Raw genomic sequence first — 24,883 nt, forward strand, 5'->3', positions numbered from 1 at the left:
CCTTCTCCAGCCCCTGGCAACTACTGATCTACTTTTTGTTTCAATGGAGTTGTCTATTCTGGATATTTCATATAAATGGAATCATAAAATATGTGATACTACATATTTTGTGTCTTAGTTTTTTCTCTTAGGATAATATTTTCAAGATTCACCATGTTATAGCATGTATCAGTATTTCACTCTTTTAAGGGCTGAATAATAGTTCACTGTATAAATAATACCATGTTTTATTTATCTATGCATCAGTTGATGGACTTCTGGGCTCCTTCTACTTTTTGGCTCTTATGTATAATGGTGCTATGAACATAAGTGTACACGTTTTTGTGGACACATATTTCAGTTTTCTTGGGAATATACCTAGTCATCTGTCCTCCCTTCCCCCCAAACCCCTGGCAGGCACTAATTATTCTACTGTCCTGTAGCTTTTCCAGAGTGCCTTGTATTTAGAATCATACACTGTGTAGCCTTTTCAGTCTAGATTCTTTTACTTAACAACATTTAGTTAAAGCTTCTTCCATGTTTTTGTTTTTCACTTTTCTTTGTGTGTGGCTCCATAGCTCATTTCTTCTTAATCACTAAACATAATATTCCATTTTATGGATATACCACAGTTTGTGTATTGATTCACCTATTGAAATGCATCTTGGTTGCTTCTAGTTTTGGTAACTATGATTGAAGTTGCTATGAACATTCACTGGCAGGTTTTTGTGTGGACACAGGTTTTCAGCTCAATTGGGTAAATACCTAAGAGTGGGATTGCTAGACTATAGAAAGATTGTGTTTAACTTAGTAGCAAACTGCTGAACTGTCTCCCAAAGTGGTTGTGCCATTTTGCATTTTCCATTCCTAACAGCCATGAATGTTGTTCTGCGTCCTCATCAGCTTTTGGTATTGTCAGTTGTTTTGGATAGTAGCCATTTTAATAGGTGTGCAGTAGTATCTCATTGTTTAAGTTTGCAATTCCCTGATGACAGATGATGTTGAGCATCTTTTCATATACTTACTTGCCATCTGTGTATCTTCTTCAGTGAGATTTGTTTATATCTTTTGCCCATTTCTTCATTGGATTGTTTTCTTATTGTTGAGTTCTAAGAACCTCTTGTGTATTTTGGATACAAGTCCTTTATCAGATGTATGGTTTGCAAAGATTTTCTCCTTGTCTGTGGTTTACAGTGTCTTTCACAGAGCAGAAGTTTTAATTTTACTGAACTGCCTACAGAGGAACCTCCTTGCCCTCAAAGCTCTGAGCTTTAGCATAATGTTAAATACCTGCTGCCTCTTGCCTACTTCCCAGAAAAAGGCCACTGGCAGAGCAGGGTATTGGGATTCGCTTGTGCAAAGACTCTAAATCAACGTCCCATATAATTCCTGAAGCATCTCTCAGAGTCCTTTTCCTCTGCTGTACTCCAGACTCTGAGCTTGGAGCACAGCGGGAACCACTCTTACCTTCACCGAGTCCTCTGCTGGGCATGTTCTAGGCTAGGTTTTTTTCAGACTTTCTCTGTCGCTTTATTACATCAACTTTTTCATCTTAACCAGATTTCCTCAATTTCTGATCTGCTTTTGGTGTTCTTTCTTGCTTTCCAGCAATACTAAACGTTTTTTACTCTCCTAATATTAACAGCAACTGTATCACCTATAATAATAGTGATTTTTAAAGGCTGTAAGGGAGATATGTAAATAGATATGTTTATTTATATTGCTGACTTTCTGAATCAAGATTGTCTTTTTGGTACTCTTGGCTTTTAGCCTTTAGCTTTATTATTTCTAGAATACATTGTACTTGACCTTGACAGTTTTTTTTTTTTTTTGACAGTTTCTAACATGTTTTGCTTTTCCCCCTTTTGGGGGAAATGCTCTCTGGTAAAATTGTATTTTTTCCAATGGCAGCACTAAATATTCATATAAATTAGAAGAGGTATGAGGTATTAGGTAGTCTGAAGATTGTTTTTTAAAATGTGCCTATTAATAACACTCTAAGTATAAATTAGCCTTGTATTGTTTCATAAGTGGCTTGATTAAACTGCGATAATAAAGGAAGAAAATTGTTAGAAATAACTGGGTAGAAGATAAGGGTAAGCATCATGCAGTGTTGGGTACTGGATAAAAGAATGAGCTTTAAATATTTAAATCCTAGATTTAAATTCTGGCTCCTTGATTTATCAATTTTATAAGCTTGAGCAAATTATTTAAGTACTTTAAGCCTCAGTTTTGTTACCCATGAAAATAAAGTAATAACATGTACATCATAGAGTTATGGGGTTAAATGAGATATTGCATGTAAAATAATCATCAGTACAAGGCCTGCAGTAAGTGTTACTTAATATTAATCATCTTGATTACTATCCTAATGTAGGAGTTCTCAGTCGGAAGTTGACTGGAACTATCAATTAACAAGTGTTTATCAAGTCCCTGATCTCTCATTTTGAACTTAGACCAATAGAAGGAGCTATTGATGTGAATGATAGATTGGTACCTAGAGGTAGAATAAAGAGAACTAATATTGGTGGAGTTCTTACCACAGAATTCAATAGTAAGTGTTCAATAGGTGTTATTATTCCCATTTTATAGACGAGAAAGCTGAGGCTTGGTAACGTTAAGTAACTTGTGCAAGATAATGGATTGTTGTTGAATTCCACTTCTGACATTTAATTAGTGGGGTGATCAGAGTAAGTCACTTAACTGAAGGTATGGCATCATTGACACAAATAAGTGGATGTTAGTTTGCTTCTAATTTTGAATATATCGACATGTTTTTCTATGTCAAAACACACAGATATCTATTCTAACCTTACTAGTGTACCCTTGTTTTGAGTTCTCTATAAATCACCCCAATTCCTTCAGCCTTAAAATTCTTGAGTCCAACTTAGAAAATACCAAGTTTGTTGAGAGTTGGACTGAACAATAAAGGGTTAAAGTTAAGGGTAATGATGGGTGTAGCTATGTTGAGATGGTAAGAAATGGTTTATGGGAATAAATGTAGATATCATAGTGGGGCCTAATCTATTCTTTAGGGTCTCAAAGAAGAAAGAAATGATGCTTTTGAAATTTACAAAAGGTAGATCAAATTGGATGACTGATTATAAGGGATGTGTATTCATATTTCCCTTAAGGCTCAATTATTTACTTGTCAAACCATCCTGTCTTGCTCTAGAAATAGAATGGCCTTCAAATATGAGTAAGAGGACTGGGGTAAACAAACCTGAATCCTGGATATTTATTTGGAAAGATAAGACCTCAGGGTAATGCTATGAAATGTCAATCACAATCACATTCTAATCAGAAAGCTGTAAATTCTCATATAGTTATGATGCTGTGTTGGGAGCTGTACAAGAGAAACTAGCAGTTGAATCCCTGTCCTCTAAGACTGAAAAAGTATATGGCTACTCTCAAACATTGTTAATGGGACTTTAAAAGTGTACACCTTATTTGGGGGGAAAAATAAGCCTTATATAAAACTTTAAAATGTATATGCTCTTTAGCACAGCAATTTTACTTCTAAGAATTTATGTTTCATAATACGAGGATATTTACTGTAGCGTTGTGTGAAGTGAGAAATGACTGGAAACAACCTAAGTGTTTATCAATAGGTGATTGATTAAAAATATTTTATATCTGTATAAGGAAATACTGTTCAGTTTTTAAAAAGAATAAAATAGAACTACTTCTACCTTAATATACAACAATCTCCTGGATATATTAAGTGAAAAACATTATTTAGTATACTATAGTGTGCAACAATTGTGTAAAAACAAACAAACAGGCACAAGCATTTTTATGCTTGTATGGACATATGGACAGAGACTCTCTGGAACGATACACAAGCTATTTCTCCTGAAATTCTTCGATATACAGCTTTCTTCTGAGGAGAGTGGGGTGGAAGGGCTGCATACTTTATGTTATTGAAAATGTTTTTGAATATTTGCATCAAATATCTTAACATGCCATGTGAGATATATACTTTTGGTCACACATTGTTACTATTAAAGCTTGCAGTCATTACTGAGGACTTTTGTGTACATGCTTTGGTATTTGTGCTTTTGAATTTGTCTGGGTCTTTTGACATGTGAATGAGGACCAGTATTGACTACCCCTTCCAGGGTAGGGTGCATCTTGGCTGAAGTTTCAGGTAGCAGTTGAAGAAAAAGCTGAATATAGTTTCAAAAAAGAATATTTTAAAAAGTCAGAATATTGTTAGTTATTCTGCCTGAATAAAGCAGAAGGGTCATAGGGATAGGGAATTCAATGGAGGACTTGAAAAGCAGTTTGGAAGTATGAATGTACGTGGAAATGGAGAATGGAGAACTAAAATACTTTATAAACATCATCTCATCTCTAAATTATACCCTTTTGTTAAAAGTTATTTTCCAGACTTTCAAAAAACAAAATAAAGAAATTGAAGCTCAAGATGATAATTTGTGGTTTCTTAAGTAACATAAGAAGAAAATAGCAAAATGAGGACCGGGACCTTGTTTTCTTGATTTCCAGTCTAGCCCCAGGGTTATTCTGAGATCACCTGAACCTTGATATGGGAATAGCACCAAACACCAAAACAAAACACTTTTTGAAATTCTGTTTGGAACTTGATATGTAAGAGCACTTGTTTCAAAGTAAGAATATATTTTTCCCATCCAGTCTTAGGAGATGAGAGTGGGAATAGGGGTTGAATCCGGCTTTGGACATTGCACTGCCGTTTTTTTGTGTTTGTTTTTGTTTTCACCTTAGGTCATTCTGGTTCAGGAAAAAGAAGGATAATGAGAGTACTAACATTTGCACAGCATTTTACAGCTTATTTTCTCATCTTGCAACTAACTGTTCTATGATACAGGTAGTAGTGGTGTTTTATTATTTTTATTAGGCTTTCACTGTTAAGAAAATAGGCACAAAATAGTTTGGTAATTTGCCTGAGATAATATTGCCGATAAGTGTCAAAACTGGCCTTCACAAAATCAAATTCAGATTTCTTTTTTCTTTCTACCTAAGTGTAAGGTCTTCTGAGGTGGTTTGTTGAGCATTGTGGAAGAGCAGTTCTGGGTGGGGCATCAATCAAGAGAGCATTTGGAAGCTCGCAGTTTCGGGGCAGAGTGGTTCAGTAAGTAGATGGTTGGGGGGCAGATGAGGCTCTGACCCTGCCGAGTGCAGGCACAGCTGATATGCTTGTTCTCAGGGACTGCCAGCCCTTCTCAAAGCAGCTTGTCACGTCCTCAAGAGCAGTGGGCCCGTTAAAAGGAGTGTACTCAACACTTGACCTGGAGGCATGCACCAGACTGGTGTTAGGAGAGCTGTTTTTGTAATTGGCCACACATAAGTTAGTAAAGTGTCTTTTTGTAAAAATGTTTGTTTCTCACACTAAATTTTAATAAACAAAGGGTGAGAAGAAGCAGGAAAATGAAATAAGCCTCAGGCTCAGTAGGCATAATGATCTTTTCTATGTTTTTGTATTTTAGAGGTGCTGTGAGGGAATTTGGTGTTTGATACATTATCTGATTAAACTGAAAAAGAGTTTCCACACTCTGATGTGGGTCCAGAATTTGACTGTGTCTAATATTTGACTTCAGGATTTACTCTGAGTAAAGCCACTGAGTGGTTGTAAGCAGAGGAGTAACATCATCTGATCAGTGTTTTAAAGATTCCTTGGCTGTTGAGTAGAGACATCTGGCAGGGAGAGGGGCCAGTGTCAGAGCTGAGGAGCATCCTTTACTCTAAATAATCACCTGAGACTTACATTCAAAGGAGAATGCCATTATCTTAGAGTGAAAATACCTGTCACTTGAGTTGGATATTTGAGTAGACTGGTAGATTCTTCTTTTTTTTTTAATTGAAGTATAGTCAGTTTGCAATATTGTGTCAATTTCTGGTGTACAGCATAATGCTTCAGTTATACATATAAGTACATATATTCGTTTTCATATTGACTGGTGAAGTCTTAGTTTATGTTAGGATCCTCAGTACGTTTTGAAAGCTTTTCAACTGATTATAAAATGTACCAGGGATGAGACCTACTGCTTTATCTTGGGGAAAAAAGGAACGATCTTGGGGGTAAGCTTGGGAAAAAGGGGTTGGAGAGTTTGAAGAGTATAATTATTGTTTATCTGTTCTCTTTGGAATTTTATTTTAATTTTCATGTGTTCAAATGTCTGAATATTATGGTGACATGAATTTAATAACATTAAATTTTATGTAATTCCCACTTACCCAGCCTCTTCTAATTCAGTCTTTCCCTAACTATTCCTTTTCATAAGAAGAGGAGGTGTCTAGAGAATGGATGACTGGAATATTGTACAGTTTGAAAAGAATTTGCCAGCATTAACAGAAGACTCCATCTCTTAAGAACTCTTAAAAACCATTTCTAAGACTAGTTTGATTTGATCCATTTAAAAAATATATTTGTATGTGTGTAAATATACACATACATTTAGAAATTTGAGCAACCATATTAATGTCTAGTCACTTACCTGCATACCTGCAACTCTGGATTAAGATTGCTGGTGCTTCCTATAATTGGATAGAAGATGTAGCTTTTCTTTCTTGCTCTAGGATTTTTGTGCTTTATTGATATAAAATTATATCTTTATGCTTTCTATACAAAGGAAACTGTATTAGGGTGAAAGACTTAGAATAAGGGTGAAAAGGAATACAATGACTAAAAATTATCACAGAAGTTACTTTTTGTTTTTATAGATTACAGTTTATAATCCTGAATTGTTAATTTATTGTTGGATTAGTTAGCTGGGTTAGTTCTAGCTAAAAATCCTTTTTCTCCTTGGGAGTTACAGTAGGGAATGTAGAGAAGGTTTGTAGGAGTTTTGGGTAATCAAACACAGTAACTACAGCAGTGATACTGCCAGAATTTAATGTAGCCTGTATGACTTAGGACAGTTTATTTGTGGACTTTGAGGATCACCTCTCTGCTGTTTTATCCAGGAACAGTGTAGTAGACTCTCTTGAAAGTCATGCCTTAAATACTAAAGTGCCCTTTCTTCTTTTCTATTCGTAGTGGTAGCCGTTCCTCTAAAACCTTTAAACCAAAGAAGAACATTCCCGAGGGTTCTCACCAGTATGAGCTCTTAAAGCATGCAGAGGCCACACTTGGCAGTGGAAACCTCCGGATGGCTGTCATGCTTCCTGAGGGGGAAGATCTCAATGAGTGGGTTGCAGTGAACAGTAAGTAGCCTTTCTGTTTCTCAGAAGACTCTACCATAGGGTAGTAGCCTCATTGTAGGTGAGTGTTGGGGTGCTGTCTATTCGAGGATCTAGTTAGCAACCTAATATCACAATATAGTGATATCTCAGTAAAATATGTTTATGGTATATTCTTAACCTCTGGGAAGTAAAAAATATAAATAGAAAATAAATATATTCTTGGAAATTTAGCCAGAGAAAGTTGAGAAATAGAAGTGGTACTTTTAATATTGAGGGCTTTTCAGCATTGGTGAAGAAATTAATAGAATTTTATAATTGGAGGCAATTTATATGACTAGTAAAAATAAAATGAAATTTAATTGAAAATATACACTAAATGTCTATGCTTTGACCAAAGAAAAACAAAACAGTACTTTTAATGTAGTATTTGATGGTGTCTTATTATAATTTGAAACATATCATGGGATTTATAAATTGAGCTGCCACCCACTGGTAACTTTCAGGAACCTAAAGGATTTTACTGAAATGTCTTAAAACTTCGATGTGACAGCATTTACATAAGAGCAGTATTTATTTAATACAGTTATCCTCCTGGACCTAGGGAGTTTAGTTACTAAAGAGATAAAGTGGTTGGTTTGTTTTATTGATGAGGCTGATCTTACCTATATAGATAGTTCTGTGACCCCTCAAGGACAAGATTCAGAGTAAGTTTCCAGTATATGTGTACATTCTTTTGGGGGGCACTTGTTTGTGCCTATTTGTACCATTTATTTGAGAGCTCATTTTCTAATTTAAAAAATCTAAGGAAGGCATCACAGAGCTTCTGTTCTACCTGAAATTCTGATTTTTAAGTATAAAAGCCGATCATCATTTTCTGTCTGTATTCTCTTTGTCTCAAATACCAGAACTGAGTATCTGTACTATTGAAATGCCTAGAGCTCCAGGAACTTCTAAAGTTTCACGGGCATTTTGCATTTATAGCTAGAAGAAAATTACTTTGAGCTGAAATGTTAGAACATTCCCTGTAGAACATAGAGTTCTGCCTTTAAAATACAACATTTCACTCAAAGATTGGATTACAATTTTTTTCTGATTTATAGTAATTTTCCCAAATGACAGTTGATGAAGTGAGTGGGATTTGATGCTAGACAGATATTTCTGTTCACTGACAGTTTCAGGTACTTGAAAGAGTAAAGGGAATTTGTTGATAAGATTGGCATCTTAATGGCCTTCTGGCTTCAATTTACTTACCAGATGAAGATAAAGTGGTAGAAGGTGGGAAATTTTACAAATGCAACAACTAGTCTTATAGCCAGAAAGCAGAGCCTGGTTTTGAACATTCTGCTGCTATAGTGACAGCTTAAAGAAGCTAGAAAGAAGGTTTAGGATTTTGGAAGAAGCTGGATGGATGCTTTATAAATAATTTATGTGACACAGAATCTCGAGGCCATTTCTTTGTGGAAGGAAACTAACATTTACTAAATGCCTACTTTATGGTAGACGCTTTTTTTTTTTAAGCACTCTGCAATAAACCCAATCTTAAAGGTAAGAAACTGAGGTTCAGGGAATTTAAGTAACTCAGCCATTTAGTATAGAAGTTGAGATTCAAAGCCATAGATTTTCCTCTATTCATGTGGAGGACAACTTAAGAGTCATTAAGTTGCAGAGTCATTACTGAGTAAATCTAGGCCCATGGAGAGGAAAGAGGGCAGAGGAAAACTCGTAGGATTAAATTAGTATAATGCTTATTACTGCTCTACTTTCATCTGTAATTAATTCTGACTCCGTTTAAGTCAAATTTTTTTCCTTCTGGTGCTCTAGAAAGTCTGAATTAAAAAAGCAGAGTGCTGTTTATGGGCAATTAATGGGATGGAAAGAGGCATAGGACTGTATAAATAAGAAGGAACAGAAGCGTAACTCATAGTCACCATATGTGGTATTTGTTATTAAACATATGGTTAAATAGTCCCTTTTTGCCTGAGAAACTTAAAAACATATATTTTTGTCCAGGAGAGCATAGACAATAGGGTATTAGAGTCTGGCTAGATAGATGTCAGTGGTTTTGGAACACTCCTTGTAGTTTTGTTAAGTTAATTTGTGCCAAGTTCTTATTGACTGTTTTATACCAACAGAAAGGGCACACTGAGGGGAAGCTGTTTGCTTTCACAACTTATACTTTCCTTTATAATAAGCTCAAGTGATATTTTCCTATTAGCCTGTAAACTCAATGAGGACACGAGTTGAGTCAGTTTTGTTCCTTATTCTTAGAAACTAGCATGGTTTCTGGCATATCTAAAGATCATCCATTGTTTGGAAAGAGCTAAAAATACTTATTTTTGTTTGGACTTAGTTAAATCAAGGATGCTTGTGTTATACGCTAGGACAAGAGTTAACACATTTTTTTGTAAAGGGCCGGACAGTAAACATTTTAGGCTTTGCTGGCCACATGGACTCTGTTGCGCCTATTGAGCTCTACTGCTACAGTGCAAAAGCCGCCATAGACAGTCTGCATCCAAGTAAGCAGGGTTGCATTCCAATACAACTATTTACTAAAACAGGTAATGTGCCAGATTTGCCCTTTGGTCATAATTTGCTAACCCTTGATCTATGGTAGGACTGAAATAATGGTAAATGAATGTATAATTATCTGGCTAATGGAGGAGAAAAATAGACCAGTAAAAATAGTCCTAAAGAACATAAAAAAGAAAAGGAAAAGAATCACATAATAGGATAAATAGATACCAAATAGTAATATGATAAATTGAAATCCCCAAATTAGTAATTGTGTTAAATGTAAAGGACAAAATGCTTCAATAAAAAGACAATTATGTTAAGACAGTTGAAAACAAAACAAATCTAAATTCTGTTTCTAAGAGGCATACTTTAAATAGATGATACAGGTTGAAACTAAAAAGGTGAACACTAATCTAAAGAAAACTGATGTAGTCATGTTAATGTAAAATAAAGTGTACTTGAAGGCAGAAAAACTTGAATAAGGGAGATTTAAAAATGAAAAATGATTTAATTTACAAAGAATATATGAAGTTCTGAATGTATCTTTAATCGGATCCCCAGAATACCTTAAAATCAGTTCCCAGAACTAAAAGAAGAAATAGACAAATCCACACTCATAATGAGAGATTTAAGCATCCCTCTCTCAGAAATGGATAGAAAGTATAGAGGAAAAACTTTATTAAGGAATTAGACAGATTTGAGCAACATAATTAACAGACTTGACCTGAGGGACACATGACCTAAGCACCTCAGACTATGTACATGCACGTCTTTAAAAATTAAAAGGATTGAAATCGTGTAATGTATGTTCTTTGACCATAATAGAATTGAGACAGAAAACAGTGACAAAAGCTGGGAAATCTATCTGTATGTGTTTGGAAAGAATAATCTCAATGGAAATTAGAAAATATTTTTCGCTGAAATATGGTAATGAAAATACTATGTGTGAACACTTGTGGGATGTGACTAATACTGTGTTAGAGGAAAGTTTAGAGCTTTACATACATATATTAGAAGAGATAAAGTATTAAAAATTAAAGATCCAATCATCACTTTCCAGAATTTAGAACAACAGTAAGTCAAATGCAAAGAAAGTTAAGGTACTGGTAAAGATAAGAGCAAAAGTTACTAAAATAGAAAACACATATATAATAGAGAAAATCAACAAAAGAAAAAATGATAGTTCCTTGAAAAGAATCTAATAAAATTGATAACCCTGCTAAGGCTGATCAAGAAAAAGTGAGAGGAAGGACAAGTAACCAATTTCAGGAATGAAAAAATAATTATCACTAAATATCTTATACAATATTAAACATAAGAGAATATTATGAACTAGTTTCATGTTTATGCCAGTAAATTTGAAAATTTAATTGAAATAGGCAGATTCTAAGAAAAATTTAGCATAGCAAAGGTGACACAAAAATTTAAAAATCTGAATAGTCTGGTAACTATTTTTAAAAATTATGATCCAATTAGAAGCATTCCCACAATAGAGATTTCCACCAAACACTTAAGGTAGAAGTTAACACCAATCTTATTAGCAAAAGTAAACAAATGGGACGTAATTAAACTTAAAAGCTTTTGCATAGCAAAGGAAACCATCAACAAAATGAAAAGACAACCTAATGTATGAAGTAAATATTTGCAAGTGATATATGACTGGTAAGAGGTTAATGTCCAAAATATATAGACAGCTTGTACAACCCAATAAGAAAACAGACAGCCTAATCAAAAAACGTGCAGAGGACCTGAATAGATGTTTTTCCAAAGAAAACATAAACATGGCCAACAGGTACATGAAAAGATGCTTAATATCACTAACCAAAGAAATGCAAGTCAAAACCACAGCAAGATATTACCTCATACCCATCAGAAGGGCTATCATCTAAAAGATCACAAATAATAAATATTAGTGATGATGTGAAGAAAAGGGAACTGTAATACACTGTTGGTGGGAATGTACATTGGTGCAACTACTATGGAAAACAGTATGGAGACTCCTCAAAAACAAAAATAGGACTACCATATGATCCAGCAATTGCACTCCCAGGTATATATCTGGAAAAAATGAAAACACTGATTTGAAAAGATACATGCACCACAGTGTAACAGCAGCACTATTTACAATAGTCAAGATATGGAAGCAACCCAAGTGTCCTTCAGATGAATGGATAATGCAGTGGAATATTGTTACAACAACATGAATGGACTTGAGGGGTATTATGCTTAGTGAAATAAGTCAGATACAGAAAGACAGATAGACTGTGTGCTATCACTCATGTGGAATCTAAAAAATAAATGAATATAACAAAACAAGACTCACAGATATAGAGAACAAATTACTGGTTGCAAGTAGGGAGAGGGTAGGCGAAGGGGCAAGATAGGAGTAGGGGATTAAGAGGTATAAACTTCTATGTAAATAAATAAACAACAGAGATATATTGTACGGCACACAGAATACAGCCAGTACTTTATGATAACTTTAAATAGAGTATAGGCTATAAAAGTATTGAATCACTGTGTTGTGTACTTGAAACTAATACAATATTGTAAATCAGCTTTACTTTGATGAAAAAAAGAGAATGAAATATCTTAGCAATGTCCAAAAAAAAAAAGAACCCCAGTCTTACTAAAGCTCTTATGCAGAATGGAGAAAATACTAGTGTTATGAACTTTACATGGACATTACAAGGAAGAAAACTAGGTCATCTAACTTACGAACTTAGATGTAAAAACCCTAATAAAAATATTAGAAATTTGAATATAGCAATACTTAAAAAGTATAACATACCATGACCCAATTGAGCTTATTCCTGAAAGAAAAGGTTGGCTTAACACTTAAAAATCAATTGTAATTCACCATTTAGCCAAAATAAAGGAGGAAGGGAAAAAAATCATATGATCATCTCAATATATGGAGAAAAAACATTTGATAAAACTCAAAATCAATTCATAATTTAAAAACTTATCAAATTAATAGTTGAGAACTTTTTTCTGATAAAGCATATCTATTTACAAAAAAGGTATAGCTAACACTATACTTGGTAATGAAATGTTGAAGTTATTTTCCTCAGATTAGAAAAAAGTTAAGGAACCACCACTCTACTGGAATCTTAGCCAACGCAGTAAGGCAGGAAAAAGAATAAAAGATAATGACTGGAAAGGAAGAAAGAACATTTATACTTATTATAGCCAATATGAATGAATGTTGAAAAACCAAACGACCAAGATTGTTATTACTACACCATGATTAATATTACCAATAGGTAATTTTAATAAACTTGTTGGCTCTAAGGTCAATATAAAAAATTATGAATAGCATCAAAAATATCAAAAACCAAGGAATAACAGTTTTCCAGTGAAACATTTGAAAAACTATTCCTTTATGATTGGTGCTTTTGTGCTTTTCTTAAGAAATATATCCATGCCAAAGTTCACGGAAATATTTTTCTCTGCTTTTAAACTTTATTGTCTTGTCACATTTAGATGTATGATCCACTTGGAATTGCTTTTTGGGTATGCTGTGAGTGAAGGGTCAAGTTTTATTTTCTGTAGAGATAACCAGTAGATTCATAGCTATTTGAGAGGACTGTCCTTTGCCTATTGTTCTGTAGTGACGGCTTTATTATAAATCAAGTGTTTCTTCTATGTTTACATCTGTTTCTGTTCTCAGTTTTGTTCCATTGGTCTACTAAGTCCACACTGTTTTATTCATTGTGCTTTATAATTTTTGGTATGCACCTTGTCCTTTTTTAAGAATGTGTTGGATATTCTTAGCTCTTTGCATTGTCACTTAAATTTTAGCCTTTTTGATGGCTATAGAATGGCATTCCACTGTCATTTAAATTTTCAGTTCCATGATTGCCAACATCTTTTCATATGCTTTTTGACCGTCTGGAAACTTCTTTTGTGACATGTAAGTTCAAAACTCACATTTTTTACTGTGTTGCCTTTTTCTTAGTTATCTATAGTAGTTTTTTATATATTCTGAATTCAAGATTTTTATTGATTATATGTGTTGCAAATAATTTCTCCCACTCTGTGCTTTCCTTTTTACTCCCTTAAGGGAGTCACTTAATAAACAGAAGCTCCTAAGTTTTGTGAGCCAAATATTTGTTTGTATGCTTTTCACCTGTTCTTTGTTGAGGAAAGAACACTGATCTAAGATTCTGCTTGGATAAAAGATTCTGCTTGAGTAAAAGTAAAATTTAATTTTTATTTATTATGTATATTTGCTTTGCAGCTGTAGATTTCTTCAATCAGATCAACATGCTGTATGGAACAATCACAGATTTTTGTACTGAAGAAAGTTGTCCGGTGATGTCAGCAGGCCCAAAGTAAGACATGATTCATGATCACTTCTCATTTTTACTTTATCTTTGTTCTATTTTTCTAGTTACTTTCAGCGTAAGCATACATTATTTGAGGATTTTCTTATTTTCTTAACACAGGCTTGTATTGCTATAAACTTTGCTCCTAGAACTGCTTTTGCTTCATCCCTTATATTTTGGGTCATTACGTTTTTGTTTTCATTTGTCTCCAGGTATTTTTTTAATTTCCTCTTTGATTTCTTCAGTGATCCATTGCTTATTGGGTAGCATGTTGTTTAGATTGCACCTATTGGTGATTTTTGCAGTTTTTCTCTAGTATTTGATGTCTGGTCTTACACCATTTTTGTTGAAAATGATACTTGATATGATTTCAATATTTTTAAATACATTGAGATTTTTGTTGTGGCCTAGCATGTGATCTATTCTGGAGAATGTTCCATATACACTCAAAAAAGAATGTTTGGGTGAGGGTATAGCTTAGTGGTAGAGTGCATTCTTAGCATGCATGAGGTCCTGTGTTCAAGCCCCAGTACCTCCATTAAAAAAAATAAATAAATGAATAAGTAACTACTTTCCCCCTCAAAAAAAAAAGCCAAGATTTTTTTTTTAAATGTTTGGCTCCTTTTTTGATGTCTAATATTCTGGTCATTTAAGGCCAGTGTTTCCTTACTGATTTTCTGTCTGAATGATCTGTTCACTGATATAAATGGGATGTTACTGTCACTTATTAAGGTATTATTTTCAGTTTCTCCCTTTATGTCTGTGATTATTTGCTTTATGTACTTAGGTGCTTCTGTGATGGATGCATATATATTTATAATGTGGTATCTTCATGTTGGATTGATCCCTTTATCATGATGTACTGTGTTCTTCTTTGTCTCTTATTACAGTAATTTTTAAAAAATGTTTTATCTGATAAAAGTATTGCTACCCCAGCTTTCTTGTTGTTTCCATTTACACAGAAAACCTTTTTCCATATCCTTAATGTCAGTCTGTGTGTGTCTTTAGATCTGAAGTGAGTCTCTTGTAGGCAGTATATATATGGGTCTTGTTTCTGTATCTGTTTAGCCATTCTGTGTCTATTTTTTGGAGCATTTAGTTCACTTACATTTAAAATAATTATCAGTATGTATGTCCTTATTGACATGTTCATGATTTTGGGTTGTTTTTGTATTTCTTTTTTGCTCCTTTCTTCTTTTGCTCTCTTCCCTTGTGTTTTGATGACTATCTTCAGTGTATGTTTGGATTCCTTTCTCTTTTTTGTGTATCTATTATAGATTTTTGATTTTTGTTTATTATGAGGTTCATGTATAACAACCATATATTTATATATATAATATATATGATATATAACATATATTGCAATCATATATATATGGTTACTCTAAGTTGATGATCTCTTGAGTTTGAATGCATTATAACCACCCCTATGTTTTTACTCCCTTGCCTCCTAAGCATTTAATGGTTTTGATGTCATATTTTATATCTTTTTGTTTTGTGTATCCCTTAACTACTTATGGTAGATGTAGATGATTTTACTCCTTTTTTCTTTCAACCTTTCTGTTATCTTTATAAGTAGTTGATTTGCTATCTTTACTGTATGTTTACTTTTACCAATGAGATTTTCCCTTTCCTGATTTTCATATTTCTAGTTGTAGCCTTTGCCTTTTAGTTTAGAGACACCCTTTTAACATTTCTTGTAAAGCTAGTTTAGTGCTCCTGAACTCTTTTAGCTTTTGCTTGTCTGTGAAACTCTTTATCTTTACTTCAAATCTGAATGGAAAACCTTGCTACGTAAAGTATTCTTGGTTGTAGGCCTTTTCTTTTATGACTTTGAATATATCATGCTCCTCCCTTCTGGCCACCAAAGTTTCTGCTGAGAATTTGGCTGATAGTCCTATGGGAGATCCCTTGTATGTAACTAGTTGCTTTTCTCTTGCTGCTTTTAGGATTCTTTCTTTATCTTTGATTTTTGCTATTTAATTATAATGTGTCTATGTGGTCCTCTTTGGGTTTATCTTGTTTGGAACTCTGTGCTTCCTGGACCTGGATGTCTGTTTCCTTCCCCAGGTTAGGGAGGTTTTCAGCTATATTTCTTCTAATAAATCTTTTGCCCCTTTTCTGTCTCTTTTCCTTCTGGGACCCCTGTAAGGAAATAAGTTTTAATTTTTAGTACTGACTTTTTATAAAGTACATTCTCTCTCCCCCCCACCGCAGTTATATCCAAGATTTAAATATTAAAACAAAACAATAAAACAAACTGCCCAAACTTACTGTTGCCTAGGAGTGTTACCATTAGAAGTAGTCACTTTGATTTCTCACCACATACTCTACTAATGTTTTCATTGCTCATAATATTTTTGGTAGATTTAAATTGTAGTGTCAGAGTCAAATAACTACCCAAGAGATTTAGTTTTATTACTTAATAGTCCTGCTTTACTTTTTGACCGGTTCACATGTTGAACAAAGTATTACCTAGTTGGAGTAATCAACCTATGCCACAGATTGATTCCAAATGAGTTTAGATGTTTCTCAGAATCCAGTCCTTTTTAAAAAGAATTGACTTTTTGCCATCGTCAGTGATGTTCAGAATAATACGGTTTGAATATTTCCTAAGGTAATTCTTTTGAAAAGGACTTGTTTTTAAACTGTTTCAAACTTTGAAAGTTCATGTGGTTTTAAGTGTACAGAAAAGTTGCCAGAATAGCTCAACGAATTCCCATATCCCTTTCACCCCGGTTCCCTAGTTATAAACATAATTTACTGTACCTGCTTCATCACCTACTCCCTCTAAATGTATACTCATTAACATTAATTTTTCTGAACCCTTTGAACAAGTTGTATACATTATGCCCCTTTACTCCTACATATTTCAGCTGTATTTTCCAAAAACAGGGATACACTTTGACATAACCAGAATATGAACCCTCCGGATCACTTCCTCCTGTCAATAGACACCATTCACCATTCATCAGCAGCCTCAGCAACATCTCAGTTTTTCCTTTCTGGTCCAGGATCCTATCTAGGAGTATGTTCTTCATTTTTTTGACTTATCTCTTCTGGTACCTTGAATCTAGAAGAGTTCCTCCATCTTTCCCCATATTGGCTTTTGTACAGACAAGAGTTAACATTGCAATTCTGACTGCCATCTTTTTAAAGGCCTATTTACCAAGTTGACCCTTGGATGGCATCTGGGAACTTGGAATTTTGAAGAGTTCCTATCACCCTAACTTTTAAGAGTGGCTCTCTGTGCCATTTTTGTACATACAGTATAGGTTATGCTTTCCTTCTGAAGTGTGGAATTTTAGTATGTGCTATGCAGAGATGCCTACTTGGCCATCCCCCAGTAGAAAACCCAGACATTGAGTCTCTAATAAGCTTCCCTGGTGGGAAGTATTTAACACATGTCAATTTTCAGAGAATAAAGTGTGGCCTGTGTGATTCCACAGGGAGAAGACTCTTGAAAGCAAGTGTCTGGTTTCCTCTGGACTTTGCCACTTTTGGTGATTTTGGTTTGTGTTCTTTCATTGTAATAAATCATAGCTGTGAGTACAGCCAGAAGCTGAGTTCTGTAAGTCCTCTTTGCAAATCACTGCACTTGGAGGTGGTTTTCAGGATCCCTGCTACAGTCTGTCTGAATTTTCCTTATGATCACATTCAGGCGGTGCATTTTTGGTGGAACACCACAGAAATGATACCTTCTTTGTCAGGGGATCATGTGAGGAGGCGTATACGTGGACCATCCCATCACCGTTGATGTTAATCCTGACTGCCTTTTCATGTTAGTGTCTGCGAGTTTTCTTCACCTAAAATTTGTCATTTTTTCCCCTTTTCTAGTTGACTAGTATTTTACTGGGAGGTTTTTCTGATATTACACCAATATCCTGTTCCTGTGAACTAGGAAGAATTACTGCCAGTTAGAATACTGCCCTTGTCACTTTCCCCAGAGAAACGTTATCTAAATGGCTGGTGTAGGAGGAATGTGCCTACATTTTCAGAAGTAACAGGCACAGGATCTCTATAGATACTACAAAAATGAGAAGTGATCTCCTTCCTTCCATCCCCCTAACTTCCTTTCTTTCCTCCCTCCACCTCTTCTTCTACCTGCCCTTCTTCCTTCCTTTTTTTTTTTTGGGAGAGCCTTAACTTTTGCCCATTGTTAGTGCTGAGAAGATGTAGTTGTTGCCGTGGTTTACCATCTTTACCAGCAGATGCTCAGGATTGTACCACGGAGAAGTATTTGCCAATAGCTGGTTAAAAAAGCTGATTAGCACTGGTTCCTTGCAAAGTGGTACTGAGTGATGGCTCATAGAATTTTTTCCTAGTTATTATTTATTATTATTAACTAAGAAATGAGTATTTTAGAATTTGCAGTTTATAAGTTCGTACCATGATAACAGAAATAAATTTCAAAGACAGTAGTCTGTCAGAGGTGGAATTAAAAAGTCAATGGGGGCAAAATAGAGTTACAAGATGAAGTCATCTTAAGTATAAACATGGCAAAAGTAAAAGAATCAGGGAATCACATTCATAAACTCTAGAAGTATAAGCAATATACTTTTGTTTTATTTTTAAAAAATCCTTAAGACATTGAAAATTGGTATTTTTTATAAAGCTTCAGGATATTGAAAATGATTTTTTTGCTTACTCTGTCTGCTTTTGATTTTTGCATTTAAAAATGACTATGGAACACCTGAGGATCATTAACAAAATGGAAAACATGACTATAAGGGAAAGGTAAAGACATTAAGGTTTCTTAACATAAGGGAGAAGACATGGGTGAGTTCCTGTCTTTAAGAAGGATAAGTAATGATAGTTAAAAGTCATGTTTTCTGTCTCCTGAGAGATTGAAACAAGAATGGGCTTAAGTCAGTCAAGACTTGTTTTATATTAGGAAGATTCTCTTGACTGTGAAAGTGATTAAATAGTGGAACAGGATGCCAAGAAATGTCGGGGAATCTCCACTTGGAGACCTTCAAAGTAGACTTGACTTGCATCCCTGTTGCCCAGGGTTGGCAATAAGGTATGCTGTTAGAAAGTTTATTCACGTATATCCTGTTTAAGGTTTACTGTTCAAATGTAAGTAGCTATGATTAAATAGGAAGCATCCTTATGTATCCTATTGCAAGATAATTTTCATTGTTTAAAATACCCTGTCATATTTTTCCATTATATTCCCTTCAGTTCCTTTACTAGGCTTACTCACCCATCATTATATCAGTTCAAACTCTGGGATGAGGCTAGAAAAACACAGTTGATTTGAAGAGAGAAGCGAAGTGGGAGAGAGAGCCTTTCAGAAACTAAAAAACTAAATGCTAGTTCAGTTTAGACATTTTTATACTTTAGAGTTTTAGCTGCATGCTTATTTCTTATCTTAAAAATCAGGTTGTGGTTGTGTGTGTGTGTTTGTATGTATGTATGTAATTTATTAGCATTCTGTTGTACTATTTTTACATGCTTATTTACAAGTTTGTCTTCTCTGTCTCTTCTCCTTGAGAGTAGAGAAAATGTCTTTCATCTTAGTGTCCCTTGTTCAAGAACAGTATTCCTTGACACAGTATTTCTCACATGGTAGGTGCGCATTAAATGTTTATTATACCAAAGGACAGTGTTAGGTTAATACCCAAATACTATAGGCGTCTTTATTTGGGTTGCCAGTTTTCCTCAAAGGCATGTTTAGCTCCTCAACCAAATGTATTCAAATAAAATCATTCTCTTCTACATTCACCTTACTTTGACATGTCTGTGTTATTCTCTATCCTTAACCCACAATTTAAAGCCCCAAGTTAAAAAGAATTGTACTGCCTAAAGAGAAATGTTTTTTGAAGAAGAAAAATAATCATAAAGATGGGAGGTAAAAAAGGTTTTCTACTATGGTAATTTATACTATGTGTGATTCTAAAATACAAATGCTATATATGAAGGAAAGCTCATAAAAAATGAGTTTGATGGGATCTGCTTAGGTTGCATTCTGATAAATGCAGAACAGTCCAGTACCAATTTAAAAATGGCTAGATTTAAATGTCATATGCAAAAAATCTTTTTTTGGAGGAGCAGATTGTTTAAAATATATCCTGAATACATTCATAATAAACATACATATGTAATTTAAAAAATATACACACTATGTATAGGTATATACTGATGGTCTGTGTGCTTTTTATCTTTCTACTGCAGATATGAGTATCATTGGGCAGATGGAACAAACATAAAGAAGCCTATTAAGTGCTCTGCACCAAAGTATATTGATTACCTGATGACTTGGGTTCAGGACCAGTTGGATGATGAGACATTATTTCCATCAAAAATAGGTATAACTGTTTTGTATAACTGGGATCCATCGTGATTTATGTAATTTCACACATTTCTAGGGCTTATTGGCTCTCTATTCCAGGAACCATGCTAAATTACCATACCTATCAAAATATTCCTAATGTTATATACTTTAAAGAGTCCTATCTTTTTTACACCAAGTTTGTCATGAACATTAAAGTAAACCTCCCTATAATTTTAAATGGTAAGAACTTCAGTGCATCTTGGATAGTAACAAATTTGGCCTGTGTTAGGAAAAAAAGAGACTAGACGTTGGATCATCTGCTGTAGTCATATCCATTTTTTTGTTTGGGAAGGGAGTTTATATGACTTAAACCAGTTATACATTATTCTTATGGCAAAGAGGGTTTTTGTATTCATGACCCACAGTGTGAACCTTACAAACTGTGAAGTCAGGCTAGGTGAGAAGAAAACAAGAAGATTTGAGGGGTGAGCCTGTTATCAACTGTGTGACACTTGCTTTTTTAATATTTGTTCTTAAGGAGGACTGACCTTTCAAGTGGAAATTGTTTACATTTAGACAGTTCATATGATTTTACCATGTCAAACTCTTTAGAACTTTGTTTTCTGAAAAAATTAAGAATTTGCCCTTCTTGGCTTTTTGACTGTATTTTATGCTTTTTTTAGTTTTGGGGAGAAGTATGTGGTGGAGGAGACAGCAGTGTAAATATTTGCTGTTATTATGGGTTGTTTTAAACACATTTATTGAATGCTTTAACTATTTGAAGCTTTTGTAATAAAAGGTCTACTACTTTTCTACACTGCATTTCTTATATACATAGTAATGGTTTGGGATAAGTGCCCTCATCTTATTTTTTATCTTCCATAATATATTTGTTAATTTTCTATTTTAACCCAATTTCAGACTTTTAGAAAATTTGTAAGAATCGTGCAAAGAATCCTTATATATCCTTCTTCCAGATTCTTCAGTTGCCAACATTTTAACACATTTGATTTCTCTCTCCCTCTCCATCTCTCCCCACCCCACATTCTCTCTTTTTCCTAAACTGTTTGAGAGTAAGTTGCATATATGATGTCCCTTTACCTGTATGTGCTTCAATGTGTATTTCCTTAGAAAATCACAGTATAACCATCAAAATCAAGAAATTAACACTGATACAATACTGTTGTCCAATTTATACATCTTATTCAGATCTTTCAGTATTTCCTAGTCATAACCTTTATAGCAAAAGAAAATGTTTGACATTTATTTTCATTCAGTGCCATGTCTCTTTAGCCTACTTTAATGTGAAATACGTATACTTCAGTCTTTTTTGATCTTTCATGACCACTGACATTTTTTGAAGAGTGTAGGCATACTATTTTATATAGTGTTCCTTCATTTTGGTTTGTCTTATGTTTTCTTGTGACCTATATACTATTTTTAAATGAGCAGTAGGCAATGTGATGACATTGAGTCCAGAAGTACTGGTGTTTGGTTGTGTTTTGCCAATCTGGATCATTTAGCCAGTTTAACAAAGGATATGGAATTTTGTATTTTTCCAGTTTTGTATTTGTTTAATGCTGTAAAAGTGCTCAATTCATAAAAGAAATCTCTCTAGTTGAGCAGAGACTGCAGCTAATTTCAGGTAAATGTAGATCTGGAGTAGTAATGAAAACATTTCCATAGAAAAAAATATATTACAGGCATTTTAAACAAAACTGAACATGATTAATACATTATTTGTGTTCAGCATAAGTAATCTGAAGATCTGAGTATGAGTTTTAGCCCCATTACCATCTTAGGCATTTATAAGTTTCATTTTGGTAAAGTGGTGATACATTAGAGACCTAAAGGGCTATGTTGAAGACTAGTTCTTATTCCATAGAAGTGTTAACGTTTATTATCATTCATGATATATTGAGAACATCTGAAAAGTACAACAGGTATATTAAGTAGTAATTCACAAATACTTCTTATTTTCAGCCTTGTCTTGGTAATTTATGTTACCATTTGCTGACAAACTCATATTGCTTTGCTCTTGTCTCTTGTTTTTAATAGAAGGGATTGTGTATCTATTTTCTAGGTGTCCCATTCCCGAAAAATTTCATGTCTGTGGCAAAAACTATACTCAAACGCCTCTTTAGGGTTTATGCTCACATTTATCATCAGCATTTTGACCCTGTGATCCAGCTTCAGGAGGAAGCACATCTCAATACATCTTTCAAGCACTTTATTTTTTTTGTCCAGGTAAGTTGGATTAGGAGGTTGTTTTTCCTCAGTGAAAGCAGTTATCTGCAGTGTTATGAGGTGAATGAATCCACAACGTCAGGATAAAATTTGCCGTATCTCTCTTGTCTCCATCCTCTTTAATACATGCCATGATGACAGAGACTGGCCTTTGGTTTCTGATTCCATTGCAAGTCTACAGTGAATCTGAGAGGTCTTAGCTTGGATTTGCTTCAGTTCACAGGCCGTAATGGAGCAACTCAATATGAAACCTGGCTAGTTTGGTAGACATATACATGAACTTGGTCTCTGAGCACATCTCCTACTTCTCTTAACCCTCAGTTCCTGTCTACTCTGGACTTTCTTTAGCATACTCTGGCCTGGAAATGGACTCTTAAGTATCACACCTTTTTTTCTTCCTTTTTAAAACAATATATCAAGTAATTTTTAAGTTAGGTACTGTCCATTATTCCAAAGGGGGAAAAATGTCTCAAAGAACATTCATATTCCAGAAGTCCATTAATCTTTGATCTGCCTCCTTAGTTGACCTCCTCTTTCTTCTCTCTTTAGTTCTCAGAGAACTGGCCTTAGAGATGTAGACTTAGAGGAGTGAGGCTATTCTTGCCCTCCTATAATAATTACAGAACTAACAGGTAGGAGTGAAAAGGAGGTAGAAATGCATAAGCTGACCAACTGTTTTTTTGGTGGAGGTTGGAGAAGGGAGATGGTAAGCAGGAGAAGTCCAAGGCTTGAATCTGTGTTGTATTTGTATATCTGTGGGCATAAACTGATAATACTTTCCCTATGCCCATCTCCAAAAAGAAAAATCTGTCTATTTTCCCTCTATACACACTCCTCACACACAGGGCACACATTTCATATTTTAATTTCACCTATACAAACAAATTTTAGGAGATCATAACTTGCCAAAACTGTTGCTCTGAGCAGTTACTTTACTGTCGTATCGCTTCTACAGACACCCATAGAAACAAAGAAAATGTTATCCTAAAGTTTGCATCCATGCTTTGGTTTAGGCAGAACATAACTGCTTGAGGTTTTAGTGGTTTGGGAGAGGATATTCTCCCACCAGACAGTTTTAGTTTTACCTTACTGTATGATAACTCCTAGCAAATAGAACGAGATTAACATGTGGCATTCTGAGATTCAGAATTCCCTGCCCACATGGTCCCAAGTGTATTTCTAGGGTCTATATGGATCTTTTCCTTTGGTTCTCTCTTTCGAGGGAAGGTCCTATCTCTGATGCATATCCATACCTCTAGACCTTAGGAATACCCAGATGGCAGTTGGTTGTAAGTTGCATGGACATTGTCTTTATAAGCCCGCCAGGATGTCCACACAAAGGGCATGTGAGGCCCTTTGAAGTGCAGGAGGAACTGGGGTTAGGTAGATCGGGGAGGTTTGCTGAGGACCAGGGACTGGCTCTTTATGTCACTGCTTTCCAGTACAGAATCCTGAACTATCTTAAGAATTCAAAATTTGAATCTGTTTCCTGGCCACTGTGAAGGTATACATATGTCAATGCAGGAGAATCAAATATATATTAACAATATATTAATATATTAGTTTAATGTAAAATAAAATAACTTAGTCATGTGATATATATCCATTTGTGTTCTTGGTCCAGACCCCACAAATTTTAGGAGTAGGCTTGCTATTAAGTACCTTTTAATGCTTCTCTCCAGTACTTACTGTAATGCTTGGCACATGGTGGATGCTAATAAATGAATATAACTGGGAACTCAGAAAGCCCCACCATGGCAGAATATCAAAAGATCAGAGGTTTGATAGCCTCTATTCGTTAGCCTTATAATTTATTGTTCAGGGGAAATCTATTCAGAATAGAATTTCAGAATGACTGTAGTGGAACTTCTAAAGACGTACATAAACACAGGCTTTCTTATTTGTTCTTTATAGGATTTTATTTATCATTTGTGGACTCCGTATTATTCATGCTATTCTCATACCACATATTATGGTAGCTTGCATGTATGTTCGTTTAGGACATAAACTAACTTATTTACTCTTCATATAGTACTGAAAGTTGCCTGAGATGCTAGATTTTTTAGACCCTGTTTCTTTGACAAATGGTGCCTAAGTTATTCCTTTTAACAGGAAGCAGCAACTCTCATTTATTGAGTGTTTACTTTGTGTGAGGGATTACATGAAGTGGTTAACACACAGTATCACATTTAGTTCGTACAATAATCTTATTAGGTGGGAGGATTTACCCTAAAATTTTTACAGATATAAAACATATCAGAAGTGGTTAATTGATTTGCCTGACACAGAGCTAGGGAATAGAAAAAAAATTCTTTTGAAAAAACATCTGACAAATGTTAATGGAAATCTGTTTTGGAGTAAGATGTAAGTA

The 24,883-nt window shown here is 34.5% G+C and overlaps 1 protein-coding gene across 1 annotated transcript in view; it reads left to right on the forward strand.

Annotated features, from left to right (window-relative positions):
- MOB1B (MOB kinase activator 1B) overlaps nucleotides 1-24,883 on the forward strand; it is a 54,397-nt gene that overhangs the window by 23,702 nt on the left and 5,812 nt on the right. Inside the window, exons 2-5 of the mRNA XM_072941121.1 lie at nucleotides 6,998-7,164; nucleotides 13,901-13,994; nucleotides 20,166-20,299; nucleotides 22,349-22,512. Coding sequence (XP_072797222.1) covers nucleotides 6,998-7,164; nucleotides 13,901-13,994; nucleotides 20,166-20,299; nucleotides 22,349-22,512 — 559 coding nt within the window. The remainder of the gene's footprint in view (nucleotides 1-6,997; nucleotides 7,165-13,900; nucleotides 13,995-20,165; nucleotides 20,300-22,348; nucleotides 22,513-24,883) is intronic.

Source organism: Vicugna pacos, chromosome 2 (assembly GCF_048564905.1).
Source record: "Vicugna pacos chromosome 2, VicPac4, whole genome shotgun sequence".
NCBI classification, from domain to species: Eukaryota; Metazoa; Chordata; class Mammalia; order Artiodactyla; family Camelidae; genus Vicugna; species Vicugna pacos.